Source organism: Typopeltis vanoorti, chromosome 23, assembly GCF_054136105.1.
Source record: "Typopeltis vanoorti isolate ZY-2024b chromosome 23, IOZ_Tvanoo_1.0, whole genome shotgun sequence".
NCBI lineage: Eukaryota > Metazoa > Arthropoda > Arachnida > Uropygi > Thelyphonidae > Typopeltis > Typopeltis vanoorti.
Window position 1 is genome coordinate 16,236,233 of NC_143571.1, and position 17,725 is coordinate 16,253,957.

A 17,725-nucleotide genomic window follows, 5' to 3' on the forward strand; every position below is an offset into this window, starting at 1 on the left:
TCCTAAAAAAACACATTTGTTTCCCACCCATACACAGATTTGGTTACAGTCGAACAACCTGTCACACATCATGATGTGTCTAGTTAGTTTCACATAAGTTGATCGATGACCAAAAAATGTATCGAATTAAACACTGCAAGGACCTCGTTGAAACCACTCGTACGGACTCAAACCTCCTCGAAATGATTGTTACTGGTGACGAAATGTGGTGTTTTGAGTATGAGCCTGAAACAAAGTGCCAGAAGAGGGTCATCCAAAAAAAAGTTGCTTGGAGAAGTCAAAAGTAAAGATAGTGCTGATTTTTTCTACGATTCCAAGGGCATTATCGAGTTTTTATTAAGAGCATTATCAATGGTGATTTTTATCTCGAAGTTTTGAAGCGATTGATAGTGAAATTCATCACATACAGCATGAATATTGTGATGCAGGCAGCTGGTCACTTTTGCACGATAATGCATCATCTGGTCGCTTGAACATTGTGAAACAGTTTTTGAGCAAAAACCAAGTTTGTGTGCTGGATCACTCGCCGTATTAACCTGATTTAGCACCCCATGACTTCTTTCTCTTCCCCTGACTTGATTTGCCAATGAAAGGAAAGCAATATGACACCATTGAAAATGTTCAAACAGCAGTAACTATGATCCTCAACAGTATCCCAAAAACCGATATAAAAAACTCATTTAACGAATTAATTGACCGTGCTGAACACTATCGAAGCTGAAAGAGAGTATATTGATTGAAATAAATTATGTGAGTAATTATAATTGGCCTGTGTTTTATTTTCTATCAAAAGTTCGGTTTCTTTTTGGACAGAGGGTGTATATTATGCCACTGGAAATCTTATATACACCAAAGTGCATAACTTTACACCATTAAACTGTTAGCCATTTTTGTTTGCCCAAATTTCCAGCTTATTCAGATCATTCTATAAGTGCTGGATATCAGTAGTATCTCTGATTGTCCTATCCATTTTTGCATCATCATCAGCAAATATTTACATATTTCCTGTTAGATCCTCCCTAATGTCATTAATGAGATTGAACAACAATGTCCCAAGGACTGAGCCTTGAGGTACATCACTAGTCACCTTAAATCTGACAGATTCACACCCACCATATACCAATTATTTATATCTGTCTTGTCACCTATCTACTTATCCAAGTCAAGAGTTTATATTCCAATTCCATATGCTCCAGTTTATGCAACAACCTTTCATGTGATATCCTATCAGATGCCTTAGCAAAATCCAATATTATCATAACCTATCCATTCCCTTTATCCAATTTTGCCATACTATTGTTATAAAATATGAATAAATTGCTAAAACATGACCTTCCTTTATTAAACCCATGCTAGTCCTTGCAGAATATAGCATGTCTGTCTACCTATTTCTGTATGTAAGTTCTTACCAACTTCTCTATCTTAACCACCAGAGATACTGATAGTTTGGCAGTTACACATCAGTTTTTACCCCACTCTTGTACAACGGAACTATCGTACATACAATGGAATTATACAAACATGAAAAGCCTAGCCAATTTGTCTAAACATGCTATTAGCATACATGTTGGTAGTCCATCTGGCCCTATTGCCAAATTCTTATCTAGGTTATGCAACATCTCTTCAACTTAATTCTCATGCACCTCTGTCTCTTCATCCAATGTAGTTGTAGTAATAGTACTGTGCATCATGTTACATACTCCTGGTTTATATAGCTTAGCAAGGTGAACACTCATTAATTGAACAATCTCATTAACTTCTGACACTAGAGCACCATCTGCATTCATTAAAGTTATTCTTCCACATTTATTCTTTCTTTTGCTTGTGGCATAATGATAAAATTCTTTGGGATTGCCTTTAGCCTGCATACCCAATTTCTTTTCGTTCTCCACTTTAGCTTTCTGCATAATACTCATTGCTTTTCTTGCCTGTGCTTTATATATTTCATAACTCCTCTCACACTTATTTTCATAATATTCTTTCCATATCTTCTTCTTACAGATCTCTTGCTTAATAAAGTTGCACATCCATTTCACTCTTATTCTGTTTATTCTTTGAACTCTAGGGATACATTCAGATACTACCTCATTTAAACTTTTTCAAAGATTCTCATGCATTGCCACAAGAATTAGCCGAAACATGGTACAAGGATGGTCTGAAAAGTTCTCGACCTAACAATGAAAAAACGAATTTATAATTTCAAAATTATTTTTATTTTATAACATAATTCCCCTTAAGACTAATACATTTATTCCAGTGCCATTATCCTGTCACTCTGGTGGTTCTCAGTAAGATCTGCAAAATACCCTTCTACAGCTGCAATCACCTCTTGATTCAAAGAAAAACGCTGACCAACGAGGAAGAGTTTTAGTTTTGGGAAGAGATAGAAGTCAGAAGGAGCCAAATCTGGGGAATAGTGTGGATGTTCCAACAATTCATAGTGCAGATCCCTTAATTTTCCCATTGCCAAAACACTTTTGTGGGCAGGTGCATTGTCCTGATGAAAGATAATTTTTTTCTTCTGCAAACTGGGTCTTTTCTCACAAATTTTTTCGTCTAGTCTGGTTAAAAGATCAGAATAATATTCCCCAGTTATTGTTTTACCCTTTTCAAGATAATTAATAAACAAAATGCCTTTAGCATCCCAAAACACCGATGCCATGACCTTTCCTGCTGATAGAACCAACTTTGTCTTCTTTGGCGCTGAACAACCAGCTTCTGTCCACTGTTTTGACTGCTGTTTGGATTCTGTTGTGTAATGGAGAATCCAAGTCTCATCCATGGTAATAAATTGATGCACGAAATCAGTTTTATTCTTGTTAAAAGGCTCCAATCACTGTTCAGAGATTTTCATGCGAGTGCGTTTTTGATCTGCTGTGAGCAAGTGGCACCCATCTTGCGCAAAGCTTTTTCATTTGCAATTCTTCATGCAAAATATATCCTACATGTTCGTTCTTTTGAAATGTCCATAGTCTCAGCAATTTCATGCATTTTGACTCGCTGCTCATCCAATATCACATTGTGCACTTGATCAGTGATTTCTGGTGTTGTTACACTTTTTGGATGTCCTTCACATCTTTCTCATCTTCAAGGCTAGTAGAAAATGAAGAAGAGTGCCCATAAACTTTTATGGACTTCGAATAAATTTCTTTTAGCGCTAAACATTCTTTTACAAAGAATTTTATAACCGCATGATATTCAGTTTTATCATTTCAAGGGATACGGACAACACTTTTGCTTCAGACAGCTATATAAAACAAACTACTTGATAGAATGACTTTCAATTTCACATGGAAGCTTATGACAGATCAAATCAACAGATCAAACAGATTCCTCAGCTTCCACAAAAATATTAACTGAAAATAAACGGTTCTTAATCACTAATTATATGAAGAGCCAAAGGCTTCAATTCGGCGACATGAACTTATTTAAGTTAAGGGATATTATATTATATCCCATATTGTTTCTTAGCCGAATAAGAAACTCAAAGAGTTTCATGCCAAATATATAGAAACTATATGAAGTTCGGCGATTCCAAGCATAAGCAAATGCCTGGATAGTGCAGCACCTGACCCTTGAAGGTAGTGCAAGCTGAGGCAACTCATAGAAAGGGTGGAGCAAGCTCCGATCACTATTCTTGATATTTACCCATAATGTGAACTTAACTCCTAGGAGCTGTATTATTATTCAATATTATGAGAGAAGGTCACTACCCAGACTGGTTTCGACCTTTTTCGAGGTCTCATCAGTGAGTAGGTAGACCAAGTTTGTAGCGAACAGAATTTACATCCCTTTTATGAGAATTGCCAAGAGGTGTCCTAATAAATTACTAATTATATGAAGAGCCAAAGGCTTCAATTCGGCGACATGAACTTATTTAAGTTAGAGATATTATATCCCATATTGTTTCTTAGCCGAATAAGAAACTCAAAGAGTTTCATTCCGAATATATAGAAACTATATAAAGTTCGGCGATTCCAAGCATAAGCAGATACCTGGATAGTGCTAGCTGAGGCAACTCATAGAAAGGGTGGAGCAAACTCTGATCACTATTCTTGATAATGTGAACTTAACTCCTAGGAGCTGTATTATTGTTCAACATTATGAAAGAAGGTCACTACTCAGACCGGTTTTGACCTTTTTTGAGGTCTCATCAGTGAGTAGGTAGACCTAGTTAATACCAAGTTTGTAGCAAACAGAACTTACATCCCTTCTATGAGAATTGCCAAGAGGTGTCCTGCTGCACTATCCAGGTATTTGCTTACTCTTGGAATCGCCGAACTTTATATAGTTTCTATATATTCGGCATGAAACTCTTTGAGTTTCTTATTCGGCTAAGAAACAATATGGGATATAATATCCCTTAACTTAAATAGGTTCTTAATCATTTTGACATTGCACACAATATTTAAACAATTTTATTTTTCAGGAATTGACTACTTAAACTATGTGAATGTCAGTATTTGATCATTCAGAAGGCTTTCTCTCTTAATTATTGAGCAATATCTAGCCCTAACAGGAAAACTGGTAAAGAAACTGAATAAAATTTTATATATAAAATACTATAATGAAATTATATGTAAAATATAATTTTTAGTATTAATAATAATTAACATTAAAATTTTTTGTCATAAAATGGATTGTTTTTGATAAATTTAAATAGCTGCCAGCGAAGGAGGTGCGAATGTATTTGAAGTATCATATTTTAAAAGTAGTGCTTATCTTGCACAGTCTCCACAGTTCTATAAACAGATGGCAATTGCTGCAGATTTTGACTGTGTCTTCACCATAGGAGCAGGTAACTTTAGTTTTGATTCATTAATTTTCTGTAAATATTAATCTTTATTAAATTTAGTTTAATCCTTTATCCAAGTGTGTGCAAACAAAGTTTGTGCCTGAAAGTATCTTCAGGACTGGGGTAAAGTGGTACAACACCAGGCAACTCCTTGCAAAGGTGGAACAAGCTACCAACACTCCTATCTCAGGATCTCCCATAATGCAAAACACATCTCCTTGCGGATATGTATAATGTTATGCATTAAGGGAAGGGCCATTATAACATTATACATATCCTCAAGGAGATGTGTTTTGCATTATGGGAGATCCTGAGATAGGACCGGAGTGTTGGGTATAGATAGGAGTGTTGGTAGCTTGCTCCACCTTTGCAAGGAGTCGCCCTGTGTTGTACCACTTTACCCCAGTCCTGAAGATACTTTCAGGTGCAAACTTTGTTTGCACACACTTGGATAAAGGATTAAACTAAATTTATTATAGTCTGACCAAGTGAAAAATAAACTTTCAACATTAATCTTTATTATTGCTTTTCAAAAATTCTATTTATATTATAGCTATGTTACCAGTTTTACTGAGAATTTAAGTAATGTTTTGTATCTTTCCTGTGATTTTATATGTTATTTCAAGAATGGGTGGATCAGAATATGATACTCTATAGGGGCCAACATGGTTTTGTTAAAGGTCGATCCTGCCTTAGCAATTTATTAATTTTTTATAATAGAATGACATCCGAGTTGAACAAGGGAAATGGCTACACAGTGATACTACTGGATTTTGCTAAGACTTTTGACAGGATACCCCATGGAATACTGTTGCACAAATTAGAGCAGATGGAGATGGATACTAAACTGGTGATATGGATAAGAGAATAATGGCTCATGGAGAGATACCAGAAAGTATATGGAAGAGCAGAGTCCAGGATGAGGCAGTTGACCAGTGGTATGCCTCAGGGCTCTGTGCTTGAGCCATTATTGTTTAATTTGTATATAAATGATATAAGAAATGGCTTGAAGGGAGATATTCAGTTGTTTGCTGATGATGCAAAGTTGGGTAGCACAATAAAAAATCAAGCTGATGTTGAGAGTTTGCAGGATGATTTAAATAAGCTGGCAGAAGGTAATGGATGTCAGTTCAATGTGGAAAAGTGTAAAGTTATGCATTTTGGGATTAAAAGATTACTAGCATTGTACCACATTGATGGAATGGTACTCCAAGAGATTGATAAGTCTAGGGACTTGGGGGGTGTTGGTGGATAGGGAGATGAAGTTCAGAGGACACATTGCTAAGGTGTCCAAGATTACACATAGGATTACTTGTTTATTGAAGAACACTAACATCCGGAGATAAAGAGGTTATTATTCCCCATTATAAGGCATTGATACTTCCACATCTGGATTACTGTGCTCAAATCTGGTCACCTTGATTCCTTGGAGATGAGGAGGTTGTGGAGATGGTTTAGAGGAGAGTGACTAAGTTGGTGAGTGATGTAAAAAAATGCTCCCTACATTGAGAGATTGAGAGCTTGTGAATTGCAGAGGTTGGTTGATAGACAGAGAAGAGGGAATATGATAGAAACATTTAAATACTGGAAATTAAGGAAAAGTGTGGTTAACAAGGGTGTGAGAACTAGATTTTTTGCTTGGAGGGTGGTGAGTGGGTGGAATTCATTGCCTGACTCAGTTGTGAGTTCTTTGTCTGTAAATGAATCCAAGAAGAGGTATGATAGATATTGTTTTGATAGTTTGGGTCTTCCACGATGAGTCTACTGACTCCATTGGAGATACTTGTAATAATAATATTTATGGATTGATTCCTTTAGAAGAAATAGAAGGACCAACTGATGGTCCTTCATCTTCTCACTGCACGTTCCATTAGCAATTATCCACATGAATTATTAAATGAGTATAATAATAATTATTGGTATTTATCATTCTGGTCATCATCGCTATACTGCCAGAAGAAACACCATTAACATGCTTACATAAAGTTACGTCTAATCAGCGACTAGTCTGAGAAAATCTATGCTTGGCACACACGTTTGATTGCTTTCTAGAAAGCAATATTACTTGCATGCTGTTGAGGTTTTGATATTCTGTTTAAGGTAACATTTTGAAGTCCCATATTGAATGTAATGCACCGTTTTGTGTTCCATAATTCCACTCTGCTGGATGGTCAACCAAACATTCGTGATGGAAGAACACAGATTTTTTTTTTTAATAGTGATAACGTAACCACTATATAAAATCAGCCGTGAAGTAGCAATGGATTGTCAAAAATCTTCCTTTGCAATAACCAAATCGATACTTTAAACAACAGCTTAATGCAGCAGGTAACGTATCAAAAATTCAGTGAAGTAGTTGAGGCTAAAATCTCACTGAAATAGAGTATTAGCTTCAAAGCTAATCAGAATGTCTGGAGTTTTGATACCTCTTTTAAAAGAAAGCAATTTTTATGACATAACAGCTGTAACGTATTAACCGAGAGGTAGATTCATTTACGATTTGGAAATAATGCCGCGTAATTGCTGTACAAGTTGTTGCTTGAGCACTTACAAACCGGTTTTAACTCATCTTTAACTTCAAATTTATTCATAAATAAAAATTCAATGTTTGAGCCTTTGACCCGCATTTTATTTACGAATTTCGTTGTGTACTCCATTGATACTTCATCAAATGAGTGAGAATACTAGACATGCGTGGTGTTCAACATAATGAAAACACTCATGGTGACAAGAATTGTCCAGGTAAATAATGATTCATCCCCTGCTGTTTTCTTCCAGAAATTGGCAAAGAGTGAAAAGTCAGCTGATGGAGTAATCTTAACTGAAAGAAAGTGCTATGAGTATATGCATAATCAATTAAGTATTGAAATCAGCATAGAAACTACAAAAGTACTACAGAAAACTATTATTTGACATAGTGTCATTTTGATGAAAAGACAAATGAGAATCCTCCAAACAAGAAGAGAAGTAGTGACTATAATTGGCCACTTAAGGATTAAAGTAGATAACTAGAAGGCAACTCCACATAGCATGTAAGAAATGTAGAGAACAAACCAAGACCTCTGATCCTCACTTTCTTGTGCTATGTCCCATTATTAGGTATCCGCTTGGATACTGTCATTTTGGATTTAGCTGACCAAATTGTATTATTCTATATTGGCTTTAAACCATAATAATTATGATGATGTAACACTTCATATTTTTATTATTAAACATTGTCATTGCTGCTTGAACAACCTCAAGCAAAATCAAATTGAAGATAGGCACCATCAGTATAAGAAGCATCAATGGGAAAGGTAGATTTATCAGAAAAATTGAAATACTGCCAGCATTGCTGTTACTAAGATAAAGAGGACTAAATAGATGTGATACTTGGAAATAATTTTAAGATGTATTCAGGCAATGTGATTGAGGCCGAGGAGTAGAATTGGTTATAATGTTCAACATTAATGTTCACTCAGGTAGAGTGAAAAATTGGAAAATGTGACTTATTTGTGATTATGATCTCATCAAAAGTACCAGTAGTGAAGAAGGAAAAAAAAATTCTGAATTTTTAAAGTGGGCAGTTGATATAAAGGAAAGCTGCTTCTTATTGGAGACCTAAATCAGTAGAGTGAAATGAATCTCTAACATGTAAAAATGTTTCTTAAAAAATTCAGAGAAAATAGCAAAGCTAATAAGTTATTACTGTATTGTACATGTATATAGCTTAAATACTGATTGAAGCAAATGGAAATAAAAGCACTTGAGATGACCAATTAATGACTAGATTTCATCTCTAGCACAAATTCTATTTACTCTGTTGAATAAAGGTTGTATCTGACTTATTTTAATATCTTATTTGTGTTTTTTTTTTTTTTCTCCTGAAGAGAAATTCCACAAGCTGGTAGTTCAATCATATAATTTCTCAAATTTTTTTTTCTTATACATTATGTAAAAAAAGAAATACATTAAATACATATGGGAGAATCCAGCATAGTTTACAGATTAATATTTTTTCTATTTTTTTCATTTAAATAAATGAGCATTTATGCAGTTAGCTGAGTGGCTATGCGCTTCACAAACCATATGCCTGGGAAAGGAGTGTCCTGGGTTCGATTTTCGTTGCTGACGTGAGGAGCTTAAGGATCTTTCTCAAACATAGCCAAGTTAGCAGCCAGTCTTGGGTGTGGACAGCAGGGTTTTCCCCCCACAAGCAGACATACCGGCCCCGTGAACACACATGGATTACAGTCAGGAATACTCGAGTCCCACCCATAGGCCTGATTCATCAGTTATGCTGGTCCCGAGCCCGGATAAAATTTGGGGGGGGGATTGAGTGGTGCTGTACTTTCCTGTGAAAGGGGCCATGAGGCCCCTTTCACGGGGAAGTCATCATATTCATATTATGTCATCATAAACTATATAAAAAAAAAGAAAAAAATTTGAATGAAATTTAATTGATCAAAGATTTCCAAATCTGTACTTTTCAAATTCTTATTCCATTAGTAAAGTTTAAAGCTTAGCTTTTAGCATTTGCAAAATTTTCTTAGCTTCTAAAACAGCATACATAACACCAAATTGGGCTGGGGGAAAGAACATGTTTCTAGAGATAGCAGACACTGCATGATTGCAGTCTAAAATTATGCTGCTGCTGCTTATGGAACTGATATTCAGGCTAACTTGATGTGGAGGCAATCTGGACTTGTCAAAGTCTGGTCAGTGCAGCCTAACTTCTCTGCCCACACTTTCATGTGGGTATTCCCATTGGTAGCCCTGAATATATCCTCCAGCCAACAGCAAGCATTAAGCCATCAGACTAGAGGAAACTATATAGGAGTAAAGTAACCTAAGTAAGCAGTCACAGACTAAGGTGGATGTTAGGCACCACTTTGCTTATTGGAAGCTTGAAGTGGCCAAAAAATATTTTTGGACTCCAGAGATCCAGTAGATCCAGATTTACTTTTTCTCCATTTCTTCCAGTATGCAGTGCCAGTGATGTTTTACTGTTAGCCAGAGACTATGGAGAGAGAGAGAGAGAGAGAGAGAGACCAACATTTCTTTATTTCATGGGTGCAACTTTAAAAGAGTTATTCTACACAGACTATTTGCTGCTAATAGCACATTGGACTAAACCTAATAGTAACATTTCAAGAGGCTTCCAGGTCAGCTAGCAAAAAATCTTGCTTTGTTATTTTGCCTGGCGAGCATCCATACAGTTCTGCACAATAAAGAGCACTGCTAAGGCCATGATTTATATGAAATTCTCCACATGTCTGGCTTAGTGAAGAGTTTATTTTATATTCTATTTCAACTCAATTTAAACAACCATTAAAAAATCATCAAAAGAGAAATACTATAGATACATGCAGAAAAAGCAAACCTCCCAAAGCATTCCAGATTTACTTCAGAAATACATATGCTCTTAGTTCTATCTTCAGTGACGTTCATTGTCATCTCCATCTATGAAACACCTGTTTTTATTAAGAGAAGTTCAAGTTTCAGCTTGTTCAATTTTTTTCCAGTTACACACTATTTTAGAATGCATAACACATAAAAGAGAATGGTTCTGCAAGCTGAAGACAATTCAAAAGAATTCTATCATTATGTGCAAGTAAAAGAAAGAATGAACATGAAAGAATAACTACTGAATGCAGATGATATCCCAGTGACAGATGCAGAAGTTGATCGTTCAACTAATAAGTGCCCATTTTGTTAACCACTTACCAGCCATTATGGATCAAATACGCATCCTCATATGCTTCGTATCCATCGTATATTTCAATGCAATATCAATGATATTACAATTTTAATATGCACTTTGCATCCATGATAACCTTGACGTCTATAGACGTCTTGGCCAGTAGCATTGTTAAAAGCTATCAGCCTTGTGTATGCAACATTGAGCTCACTGCAACTGCTTCACTGGATGAAGAAACTCAGCTGTATGAGGAAGAGGAACTAGCAGTGGTGCACCCAGAGGGGGGAGCAGGGGACCTTGCCTCCCAAAGAAAAAAGAAAACTTTCCAAAAAATCTTTTCCTAATTAAAATTCATTTTTTTTTATTTATGTTGTGTCATGTCTTCTATTTCTATACTACTTACGAATTAGTGATCATTGCAGATGCTCAGTCATAGGTCGTATGCGATGTGTAGTGTGTATTCTCAAATCGTCTACTCAACTCCCCCCCCCCACCCACCCAAGATCCTGAGTGCACTACTGGGTACTAGCACTGAACTGAGTTGCACAAACTGAATAAGAATTCATCAATAGGGAATTATGGGATATCAGCATCAATGCTTAGTGTTTTCAGCTGAACTGACTATTCCTTTGACCAGACTATATAATTTTAGTCTCAGTACAAGGAAGATTCCATATGATTGAAAGAATGTATGGTAATCCCATTGCACAAGATAGCATAAACACAGATGTGTCCATCTATCAACTTATCAGTATCTCTGGAGCGGTGTGAAGATTTTGGAAAAGGTAGGCAACGGGAGGAATTAAATGAATTAGATATTTCGATAACCGACCTACTTGCATCAGGGACAGGAAATGAATGTTGGGAGACGAGTAGTGTGATAGGAGAGAATGATGAGCGAAACATGAATGAAAAAATAAGAGTCGAGAGTGTGGAAGGCTTGAATGACTGTGAAGTTTTCGGAGATGGTCTTGATGGGGAGAATGGATGGCGAGTAAGAGTGACTAACTTGCAGAGAAAGATAGATGAGCTGAAAGAGGAGGTGGAATGTATGGGAATGAGATTAGGAGAATGGAAGAGATGAATGCAAAGCAAATCAGAGTAGGAGGGAGAGAGAGTTGGGGGAAAATAGAAACAATAGGGGAGAGGAAATGAGAGAGAGAGAGAGGTATGGGAATAGTAGAAGAAGAGAGAATAGGAACAGTAGAAGAGAGGGAATGAGAGAGAAGTATGGGAAAGTTAGAAGAGGAGAGAATAGAAACCAGTAGAAGAGAGGGAATGAGAGTTATGGGAATGATAGAAAAGGGGAGAATGGAAACAGTCAGAGAGAGAGGAAATGATAGAAAAGGGGAGAATGGAAACAGTCAGAGAGAGAGGAAATGAGAAGAATGCGAGGGAGTGCTGGAACCAGCGATAGGGTGATGCCAGGACAGCAGGTAAGTAGGGGAACATAGAGAAAGGGTTAGAGTGGAGAGAGTGAGGGATGCAGGTGAGCAATCAAGGAACAGAGTGGTGAGAGGTGTGAGGTATGGAGACTCGATGATCCATAGTGTGCAAGATAGGATTCCAGAGGAATGTTTTCCTGGAGCGACAATAGAAAGTGCGACTATGGCAATTAAAAGGGGTGAAAGAATGGATGAAATGATTGTGATGGTGGCACGAATGACTTGAGAGGCAATGTAAATCGGGTGGCAAGAGATCTGAGATTCTTGCTTGAGGTTGTACAAAAGAAAAAGCAGAGAGGAAAGATTGTGTGTGTGTGTGTGTTGCCCCGGTATGATAGTGATGAGCTGAGCAGAAGAGCAGTAATACTGAATAGCATAATAACCAGAATGTGTCAGAAGAGAGGATTGGAATATGTGGGTGCTTGCAGGGCATTTGAGGACAGAAAGGAACTGTATGCGAGAGACCACTTGCATTTGAATGAGAAAGGATGAAGGCATCTGGAGCGATTGCTGTTTTCTGAACGAGTCAGTGTATCAATACAGGGAAACTGGAATTCCCAGGGTGGGTGGTAGCAGGGGTGGCATCTTGTGAGAATGGGTGCTTGGGGGAAGGGGGACAACATCAGGTAACACTGAGTCCAGTGGTGGTCTAGAGGGGATAATGATAGGTATAGAAGCAGTGACATTTTATGCTTTATACTAATGCCAGGAGTATCCGAAATAAAGGAGATGAATTGGTGGTGGCGCTGATAGCATCAGCCTGGCCAAAGATTATTGGGATCTCTTAGACGTGGTTGACGGAAGATGATATAATAACAGGAATTGAAGCAGCAGGGTATAGCATTTTTCGGCAGGATGGGAAAGGAAAATGTGGTGGTGGAGTACTGCTTATGATAAGTGATGACTTACATCCTCTATGAGTAGAGGCTTTGGAAGACAGTGACACTAATGGTTTTGAAATCACATGGTCACTCTCTCCAACTGGTGGGAGAGATTTCATCTCACTTATCAACTCTTCTGATGCTATGACCAAATCCAAAACTCTTGTTCCCTCTATTATATGTTGCCTAAGACATTTGTCCCTCAAGAATTCTAGAAATTCCATTCCCTTATTACTACATGCATTTTCTTCTTCCCAGCTTATACTATTGTATTTAAAATCTCCCATAACAATCATTCTTCTTGCACTTGCCAAGCTCAACTGTCTAAATATCTCCTGCTCCTCACCCTCTGTGCTCCTTGGTTTGTAGCAACACTGCACTAAATATCCTGTCTTGGCCATTTCTACCTCACACCATATGATTTCAAAACCATTAGTGTCACTGTCTTCCAAAGCCTCTACTCATAGAGGATATACGTCATCACTTATCATAAGCAGTATGTGGAATTATAAGGCACGTGATTATAATAGTCTTAGATATCAACTAGGGGAAGTTCCATGGAGGGTGGAATTGGAAGGCCAGGATATCATTAGTGCTTCAGAAATTGTGAAGGAATATTTGTTAGCAGCAATGGTAAGCTGTATTCCACGAGTGAAGAAGTGGACACAATATGGTGTGAAGTGGATGACAAACAATATCAAACAGGAACTGCAGTTGAAAAAGAGGTTATGGAAGAGATATAAGGAGAGGGGTGGAGGGCAGATGCATGAAGAATATAAGACGCAGGCCAGGAGAGTGACTGGTATATGGTGAGGAAGCTAAAACTGGAATACGAGACGAGATTGGCACTAAGATCCAAAGAAAATCCTAGGGAATTTTTTAGCTATGTGGCCAGTAGGAGGAGAAATGAGTGTGGAAGAATGACATTGTGAGATAAAAATGGGACATAGTGGAATTGTTCAATGAGCACTTTATTGTAGTATTTTATCCTGGAGAAGATTTTAATACTAGAGGGGTAGGGCAGGTTCAAGGTTTAGAGGTGCAAAAGGAGAGTGTGTTCCAAATACTGAGTACTCTGGATGTCAGTAAAGCTGTGGGACTGGATAGTATTTCACCATGGGTTTTGAGAGAATGTGCTAAAGAACTGACAACTCTGTTGACCTGGCTCTTCAATAAAAGTCAGGCTGCAGGAAAGGCACCCGAAGAATAGAAGGAAGGTAAGATAGTGTCATTGCACAAGGGCGGTAGCAGACTGGAAGTGTCTAATTATAGGCCAGTTTGTGTGTCATCAGTAGTTGTTAAGGTCTTGGAGAAATTAGTGAGGGACTATATGCATCGTTCGGCAGGTGAGGGTGATGTTATCTGTGAGAATCAACATGGATTTGTTAAGGGGTGCTCATGCTTTAGTAATATGATTGCCTTTTATAATAAAGTGACAAGAGCAGTTGATGAGGGAAAGGCATTTGATAGGGTGCCACATGATAAGCTGATATTTAAGTTGTAGCACATGGGCTTAAATGTCGGGTTAGTCAGCTGGATTCAGGATTGGTTGTCTCGTAGGTATTAGAGTTGTGTATGGTGGGGCAATATCAAGGAAGCAGAAGGTTACAAGTACTGGGACCTATATTGTTCAACCTTTATATCAATGACATTGTCAATGGATCAAGGGGATGTTTAGTTGTTTGCAGATGATGTGAAGCTGGGAAAGGTTATCAGTAATAGTGCAGATGTGGCAGCCCTGCAAGAGGATTTGAATAAACTAGACAGATGGGCAAATGAATGGGGGGGGGGGGTATCAGTTTAATGCAGCAAACTGTAAAGTCTTGAAGTTTGGGATCCATCAATGTGAGGCTGCATACTTTATTGGAGGAGCTGTACTGGAGGAAGTAGGGGTGACGTGATCTGGGGGTGATGATTGATAGAAAACTGAAATTCAGGGAGCATATTGCAAAGGTGGTGAAGGTAACCCAGAGGATTGCTGCAATACTGAGAAGGACGCTGACCTGCAGAGATAAGAGTTATCATTCCGTTGTTCTCAAACTTGGTCCCCAGGATTTGAAGGGGATAAATTAACTGTGGAAAGGGTACAGAGGTGGATAACAAAGATGATTTCAGAACTGTGCAATGTCAGTTATAAGGATAGACTGAGGTTTTTTTTTTTTTTTTGAGGGAATGTGGACTGCATAGTTTGGTAGATAGGAGAGGTGATATGATTGAGACTTTTAAACTGTTGAGAGGTGGTTACAAGGTGGACGTTGGAGAGTTCTTTTGCTTGGTGGGACAGCAGGAAGGAGCAATGACAAGAGGCCATCCCTAGAAGTTATAAAAAAGGAAGCTGTGAGCAAGAGGGCGAGGAGTGATTTCTTTGCATGGAGGGTGGCTGAACTGTGGAATGCATTGCCTGAGAGAGTGGTGAGAGCATGAACGGTCATTGAGTTCAAGGAGTGGTATGATAGAATTTGTGCTTCCTAGAAGGACCTCCCACGATGAGTCTCTTGACTCTATGGAGGCCTGAATGATGATAATAATAATTTAGCAACAAGCAGCTACAATCACCTTCATAATGAAAGAGCCTGTAACCTCAGAGCATGCTTTTAGAAAAAAAAAAAAAAATTGAAAGACCACCTCATGGGACTAAATAATGTAACTGTTACATATTATGTCTCAAGTATATGCTGAATGTTACATGTGTCCTCATAGATAGTCATTTGATTTTGTAGTGACTGTATCACCCCTACATTGATATTTTTCTAGTAACCAATATGACCATGGCCCTTGGTTACTCACATTGTACATTTCCTTTTAGTCTGTTTTCTTTTTCTGTTCTTTATTACTAAGTCTTCTTCAACTTATCAGTCTATATTACCACTTGAACAGTAATTGTATTATATTTATAATGTAGCATTACTTTTTACTATCTTCAATTATCACTTATATTGCAATACTTGTGTTACATTCACTGTTGTATTATTGTACTACTTCTTCAGTCTTAATAAATTTCAATTTTGCAAGCCACCCTCCAGAAAAAATTTCCAAAGAAGAGTTAACAACCATCTAGGTCATTCATTACAATAAAAGCCAACTCCACAGTAATTATGAATTCCAATGTTTACTCATCAAAAAAATGAAAAGACCTGTTTTAAATGACTTTGACATATATTATTGAATTCTGGGACTGATATAGTCCACCCACCTAAAAAAATAATAATCTGGCTGGTTAAAGGCTCTCCTACTGATTAGAAAGTAGTGACTTTCTAATCAGTAGGAGATCTGACTTGACTGACCTTCAACCATTCCATAATACCAAGAAATTCTGACACTCCTCAAGTAAACACAAGGCTGGTGTTTTTTATATCCTGTTTGAGGATGCCTGGGATTTACCCACTTCTAATCTGTCTAGATGTTTATCAAGGTTTAGCCCCACATAATGACAAAAATGAGTGTGTTGGTAAAAATAATCTGGTAAAGGATCTCCTACTGATTCAAGAAAGTTACTACTTGACTGACCTTCAACCATCCCATAATAGCAAGAAATTCTGACACTCCTCAAGTATACAAGGCTAGTGTTTTTTATACCCTGTTTGAGGATGCCTGGGATTTACCCACTTTTAATCTGTCCAGATATTTATCAAGGTTATTAGCCCCACATAATGACAAAAATGAGTGTGTTGGGAATTCCTTGCATTTCATTGAAAAAAAAATAAAAGATTTAATATTGTAACCATCCTCCTAGAAGGCTTTGATAATGTCATCTTGTTTATGATTGTTCCCAGGGTTGGTTTGGATGCCTTGCATTGTTTAGAACACTTCCCTTCTGATAACATCAAACTGTTTAAAAAAAAAAACTGCCTGGATAATGTTTTTTGGATTGGTGATACACTGTGAAGGAAAGGAAGATTTAGCTATGGGTTCATTTCATTCATACATATTTGTAAGGCACTCCAACATTCTTATAAAACATGGAAAAAAATTAATAAACATTATTTGTTTCTTGTTTGCAGTATGGCTAATTCTGGCATCTTTTATCATGAATTCAAACATTTTTTTGATTTCCCGAGCAGGAAATCAACCTTTTATATTGTTTGTTAATTGTTGGAAGTTTTTCCACTTGGTTATACTATAAATTAAAGATACCAAGAAATTATATACTTGTTTTAATCCTTTATCCAAGTGTAAGCAAACAAAGTTTGCGCCTGAAATAGAATCATGACTGGGGCAACTCGTATAGAGAAACTAATGACTTCACATCACTTGCCTTAATATCCCATAATGCAGAGCACATATCCTTAGGGGTTTGTATAATGCTATGCATTGTGGGAAGGGGTCACTACTCGGACTGGTTTCGACCTTTATTGAGGTCTTGTCGGTGGGAGACAGGTCTTGGGATACTAAGGCAAGTGATGTGAAGTCATTAGCTTCTATATATAAGTTGCCCCAGTCCTGATTATACGAGGGTGGTCTGAAAAGTTTTTTTGGCCTAACAATGAAAAAACGAATTTTATAATTTCAAAATTATTTTTATTTTTCAACATAATCTTCCTTAAGACTAATACATTTATTCCAGCGATGCTCCAGCACCATTATTCTGTCCCTGTAGTGGTTCTCAGTAAGATCTGCAAAATACCCCTCTACAGCTGCAATTACCTCTTGATTTGAAGAAAAACACTGACTAGTGAGGAAGAATTTTAGTTTTGGGAAGAGAGAGAAGTCAGATGGAGCCAAATCTGGGGGATAAGGTAGATGTTCCAACAATTCATAGTGCAGATCCCTTAATTTTCCCATTGCCAAAACACCTTTGTGGGCAGGTGCATTGTCCTGATGAAAGATGATTTTTTTTTCCTTCTGCAAATTGGGTCTTTTCTCACAAATTTTTTCATCTAGTCTGGTTAAAAGATCAGAATAATATTCCCCGGTTATTGTTTTA

The 17,725-nt window shown here is 37.3% G+C and overlaps 1 protein-coding gene across 1 annotated transcript in view; it reads left to right on the forward strand.

The window, feature by feature from the left end:
* Nucleotides 1-17,725, forward strand: part of AspRS (aspartyl-tRNA synthetase) — a 232,926-nt gene that overhangs the window by 122,219 nt on the left and 92,982 nt on the right. Inside the window, exon 8 of the mRNA XM_090412705.1 lies at nucleotides 4,664-4,798. Coding sequence (XP_090268831.1) covers nucleotides 4,664-4,798 — 135 coding nt within the window. The remainder of the gene's footprint in view (nucleotides 1-4,663; nucleotides 4,799-17,725) is intronic.